General features: G+C 42.8%; 1 protein-coding gene across 1 annotated transcript in view; it reads left to right on the top strand.

Moving 5' to 3' along the window:
• The first annotated feature begins 1,379 nt into the window (after positions 1-1,379).
• Positions 1,380-6,000, top strand: part of LOC132832576 (complement C4-like) — a 155,108-nt gene continuing 150,487 nt past the window's right edge. Inside the window, exon 1 of the mRNA XM_060850669.1 lies at positions 1,380-1,429. Within this exon, the coding sequence (XP_060706652.1) occupies positions 1,380-1,429 (50 nt within the window). The remainder of the gene's footprint in view (positions 1,430-6,000) is intronic.

The raw sequence follows: 6,000 nt of genomic DNA, 5'->3' as shown, positions 1-6,000 counted from the left end.
TTCCGTTTCAAAATGCACTTGGTATTCCACTAAATTAAGCTGTACTGTTGTGGTATTTCTGTGTTTTATACAGCATGATAACAGATACATTCAGTGATATGAAGTTTGAGAGATTGCAGTAGTTTCTTTGTCAAGTATAGTGCTATGACCTCAAATATTTATGCAACAAATCTGTATTTTGAATCAAGTTATAACTGGTTGTTAACATTTCTATGCTCATTTTCAGCCTAATGTCATGGTGGTGTTGTTTGTAACTTCCTTGCAAACTGACGGTGGTTGAAGTTAAATATCTCATTACTGATTAATGTCACTCAACCTTGAACTCTCGAAATTGTTAGGCCCAGTGATCATCATTGCAATGTGCAACTCATTACAATCGTCTCGAATTCTTAGCCACATTCTGTTGAGCACAAGGAGAATTTAAGTTACATTTCCTCTGATCACACAGTCGTTGGTCCCAAAGTAAAAACGATGAAAATGCATTACTGATATTTCAAATTTTAAACTTAAAATAAAATAGACTTCTGATCAACAATGTTGGACTGGAAACAATGTGAATAGTGGATAAATGCGTGACAGGTGAATTATAATGTGAAATAGTGGGATTCTTAGAAGATTTTTCATAAGATCCCACATCAGATCTTAGGAAGTAAAATTAAAGTGCAGAAGTGTACTGACATGGATAGAGAGCTAGTTGGCAGACAGGAAGAAAAGGGTAGGAGTAGATAGGTCTTTTCTGGGTGAGAAACAGCAGTTATGGAAAATCTCAGCAGTCCAGTGAATCTTCTTCAGAAGCACTGGAGCTCTTTTCTGAGTGGCAGGCTGTGACTAATGGAGTGTTACAGGGATTAGCGTTAGTACCCCAGCTATTCACAATATATTTTAATGATTTAAACGAGAGAGCTGAATGTAATATCTCCGGCTTTGAAGATGACACAAAGCTAGATGGGAGGGTGGGCTGAGAGGAGGACGGGGTGTGACTTGGATAAGTTGAGGGCAAGGGAAAAAAGCATGGCTGATGTTGTGTAATGTGGAGAAAAGGGAGAGTATCAGCTTCGGTGGACAGATTATTATCTGAATCTTTATGGATCAGGAAATGGGATGGTGCAATGAAGCCTGAATATTCTTGTACACCAGTTGCTGAAAGTAATCATAGGTACAGCAGCTAGTGAAGAAGGTATGGGAGAAAATGTGTTGCTGCAATTTTACTTAGGTGAAATTACAGTTGGTAAAATTGTACACTGATTTGATCTCCTTAACTGAGGAAGAATGTTCTGGCTAAGGAGAGAGATAAATGAAGACTGGTTTCCTGAATGTCAGGACTAACATATGAAGAGAGATTGGATGCACTGGGACTATTTTCACTGATGTTTCAAAAAATGAAGGGAGGTTTCATAAAATATCAAATTTTGAAAGCACTTCAGTCAAGGTAAGTACATGAAAGATGTTCCCGATCACCAGGGAGTCTAGAACTAAGGGCCATAATCTAAATATACAAGGACTGAGATGAAGAGACATGTCTTCACTCAGAGAGTGATGTGTCTGTGGAATTCTATGCTACAAGAAAGTGATTAAGGCCAAAACATTACATGCTTTCAAGAAGGAGTTAGGTGTAATTCTTTGCACTAATGGGTTCAACAGAAGTGGGTCAAAGTGGGAACAGGCTATTGAATTGGATGATTAGCCACGATCATATTGCACTGCACGCTCCTGCTACTATTTTCTACCTTTCCAAATATAAATCGGGCCTGTTGCAGAGCTCCAGTGAAGGAAGGCATCTTGTTTTCTTCCTAGGCTCATTACAACCTTCAGGACTCAGTACTGAGGTCAGTAATTTCATACCAAAAGCACCTTTCTCTGTTTTGATGATCACTTCCCTTTCATTTCTCCACTAGGTGTTGGCTCGCATTATTTCACTCTCAGTTGAGCTGACCTATTTTCTATAATTCACACCTAGCATTAACACTTTTTGCACATCAGTATCACTCTTCTCCTATCATTGCCCCTCATTTTTGTCTTTTCCTCTCGCGTCTCACACCATCTATTCCATTTGCTCCTGCTCTCCCTTAATTCTAAAGAAGTTGAAACATTGACTCTGTTTTTCTCTCTTCAGGTACGACAGACATTCTGAGTTTCTCCAGAGTTTTCAGATGTCCAGCATCAATAATGAAGACTGCAGTTCAATTGTGAAGGAAAAATATTGGACACATGAGTTAATTTTAGCTGCCTAAAGACTGGAGAAATGTTAAGAATTTTCAAGCACTTATCCCAACTTCAGCACGGTGTAAAGTTTGAAGATAATTACACATTTATAAACTTTGAAAATTGTTCATCTGTCATTAATTTAGATAAATTAATGCAGCCTGATCAATCAAAAATGGTCAGATAACAAAGAAAATACAACAATTGCGCATTGGCTTATAGGCTTGGCAGGAAATTCAAAGACTGTGAAAATAAAATTGACACTGTGAATTCATTGAGTTTTAGGAGAAACAGAACATAATGGGGAGCAGTCATTCTTGGGAGTTGCAGAAAGTTAGAATGAAATTTCCCCTGAGGTCTGTCCCAGGACAAATACTTGTCTTATTATTTATTTCTCACCTACATTTAGATAACAGGAGATATTTTGTTTTAGAATTGCAGGTGTCACAAATTTGCAAATATTGTGAACTGTAAGAGGGATGATTTCAAAAGGCCAACATCAGACTGGAGGAATTGAAGAAAGGTGTGATATGTTCCATATTTGAAGGAAGGATAGCATGGCCAGAGCACAGTAGTTCAGCGGTTAGCACTGCTGCCTCACTGTGCCAGGGATCCGGATTCCATTCCAGCCTCGGATGACTGCCCGTGTGGAGTTTGCATGTTCTCCCCGTGTCTGTGTGGGTTTCCTCTGGGTGTTCCAGTTTCCTCCCACGGTCCAGCAATGTGCAGGTTAGGTGGATTGGCTGCAGGAAATGTGGTGAGGGAACTGGGTCTGGGTGGGATGCTTTTTGGAGGGTCATTGCAAATTTGATCGGCTGAGTAGCCTGTTCCCACACTGTAAGGATTTCATCCTTCAAAGAAACCTAGCAGAAAATTATGAGGTCAGTTCTAAATTGGATCAAGAAGAGGGATCTTGGTGCACGATGTTCAAAGATGGCATGGCAGGTTGAGAATCTGTTTGAAATGCACCAAATAACTTGTGATTTATAAATGGATGAATAAAGTGCAAAAATAAAAAAAGGCTTCACTGAATTCAATTGCAAAATGCTAGCATGACCTTAACAGAATGTCTAATTCTGGCCACTAGAGTGAGGGAGGATGTGAAGGCTGCAGAGAAAGTGCATTTACCAAAATACCTCAATGACGAGAGAGCTTGTTCCATGGGGTTGTAATTCATCTTGAAAAAAAGAATTACTGAGAGGTGTTAAAATGTTTGAAACCATTAGAGAGGGAGTGTACAGGCTCTGTTCCAGTAAGCAGTAGTTGAGATGGATTGCATAAAAGGATCAAATGTGACATGGATTTCTTTTGAATGTGGTTTTTAGATTAGACTTACAGTGTGGAAACAGGCCCTTCGGCCCAACAAGTCCACACCGACGCGCAACCCACCCATACCCCTACATTTACCCCTTACCTAACACTACGGGCAATTTAGCTTGGCCAATTCACCTGACCCGCACATCTTTGGACTGTGGGAGGAAACCGGAGCACCCGGAGGAAACCCACGCAGACATGGGGAGAACGTGCAAACTCCACACAGTCAGTCGCCTGAGTCGGGAATTGAACCCGGGTCTACAGGCGCTGTGAGGCAGCAGTGCTAACCACTGTGCCGCCCATGTTATAGGATTTGGAATGTGCAGCCTGAGAGCGTGGCTCAGGTACACTCAGTAACTTTAAAAAAAAATCAGATGCCCATGCATGCCTGAAAAATTTTCTGAGTCAGTAGAAGAGGAAGGGATTTAAATAGATGTTTTTTCTCTCTCTCTTTCACAGGAGAGCATGGATACCATGGAACAGTGTATTGTTTTCTGTATAGCTACCAGCATCTGTGGAGAGAAAGCAGATCACTGCGCAAACTGGAACAACTGCATCTCATTTTCCATTTGGAGATTCTGTAATCTTCAGGGTTCAAAACGAGTTCAATAGTTTTAGGGTCTGACCACCCTCTCCCATGTCCTTATTCCAATCTCCACACACAAGGTCTGATGATCATATGGGGTGTTATCATAAATAGTCCATTATCAGTCACTAACAGGCTCCAATAGCAGCTATTCATTATCCCAGGCTGACCTTTACCCATTCCTTTATCTGCTGGAAAAGCGCAGCCGGTCAAGCAGCATCCAAAGAACAGGAAATTCGACGTTTCAGGCAAAAGCCCTTCATCAGGAATGAGGAAAGTGTGTCCAGCAGGCTAAGATAAAAGGTAGGGAGGAGGTACTTGGGGGAGGGGTGATGGAGATGTGATAGGTGGAAGGAGGTCAAGGTGAGGGTGATAGGCTGGAGTGGGGTGGGGGCGGAGAGGTCAGGAAGAAGATTGCAGGTTAGGAGGGCGGTGCTGAGTTCGAGGGATTCGACTGAGACAAGGTGGGGGGAGGGGAAGTGAGGAAACTGGAGAAATCTGAGTTCATCCCTTGTGGTTGGAGGGTTCTCAGGTGGAAGATGAGGCGCTCTTCCTCCAACCGTCATGTTGTTATGCCACTCCCGGCACCTTCCCCTGCAACTGCAAGAAATGCAAAACTTGTGCCCACACCTCCTGCCTTACTTCTCTCCAAGGCCCCAAGGGATCCTTCCATATCCGCCACAAATTCACCTGCACCTCCACACACATCATCTATTGCATCTGCTGCACCCAATGTGGCCTCCTCTATATTGGGGAGACAGGCTGCCTGCTTGTGGAACATTTCAGAGAACACCTCTGGGACACCCGGACCAACCAACCCAACCATCCCGTGGCTCAACACTTTAACTCTCCCTCCCACTCCACCAAGGACATGCAGGTCCTTGGACTCCTCCACCGCCAGAGCATAACAATTTCCTGTTCCTTGGATGTTCCATGACCTGCTGCGCTTTTATAGCAACACATTTTCAGCTCTGATCTCCTGCATCTGCAGACCTCACTTTCTCCCCATTCCTTTATCTGTCAAACTGCTGTTCCCTTACAAAAAAAAGCAAATGAATTGCATGTGTTGCAAATCAGAAATATAGAATCCATACAGTGTGGAAACAGGCCTTTCGGCCCAACAACTCCACACTGACCCTCCAAAGAGTAACTCACACCCATTCCCCCAACCTGTATTTATCCCTGACCAGTGCACCTAACCTGCGCATCCCTGAACACTATGAGCAATTTAGCATGGTCAATTCATCTAACCTGCAGTTCTTTGCATTGTGGGAGGAATCTGCAGCACCAAGAGGAAACCCACACTGAAACGAGGAGAATGTGCAAACTCCACAATAACGCTTTACTGTTCTCTTAGTCTCTCTCGCTCTCTCGCTGTCTCTTCCTCTCTCTCTGATCTCTATCTCCCACCCTATAATTTGCACCGACGCCTCCTCTATATCAATCTTTTCCTCACTACCATCAGTTTTGAAGAAGGGTCACTGGACCCGAAATGTTAACTCTACTTTCTCTCTCCACAGAATCTGCCAGACCTACTGAGTTTTTCTTTCTAACTGTTTCCATTTTTTTTTGTTTCTGAATTCCAGCATCTACAGGCCTTTTTTTTTATAAATAGTAATGAAAAGCCATTTGGCGCCCAAAGTCAAAACAAACCAGCAATCAACTTAATCTGCTGTTTATTAAGCAATGATGGGGTGGCACAGTGGCTAGCACTGCTACCAAGCAGTGTCAAGGACCTGGGTTTGATTCCATCCTTGTGTGAAGTTTGCATATTGTCTATGTGGGTTTCCTCCGGGTGCTATGTTTTCCTTTCACAGTCCAAACAATGTGCAGGCTAGGTGGATTAGCCATAGCAAATGCAGGGTTACAGGGGTTGCGTTTAGGAGGAATACCCTTCA

The sequence above is a fragment of the Hemiscyllium ocellatum genome, chromosome 35 (genome assembly GCF_020745735.1).
Source record: "Hemiscyllium ocellatum isolate sHemOce1 chromosome 35, sHemOce1.pat.X.cur, whole genome shotgun sequence".
Taxonomy (NCBI): domain Eukaryota; kingdom Metazoa; phylum Chordata; class Chondrichthyes; order Orectolobiformes; family Hemiscylliidae; genus Hemiscyllium; species Hemiscyllium ocellatum.
This window is presented reverse-complemented; position numbering and strand designations above follow the sequence as displayed.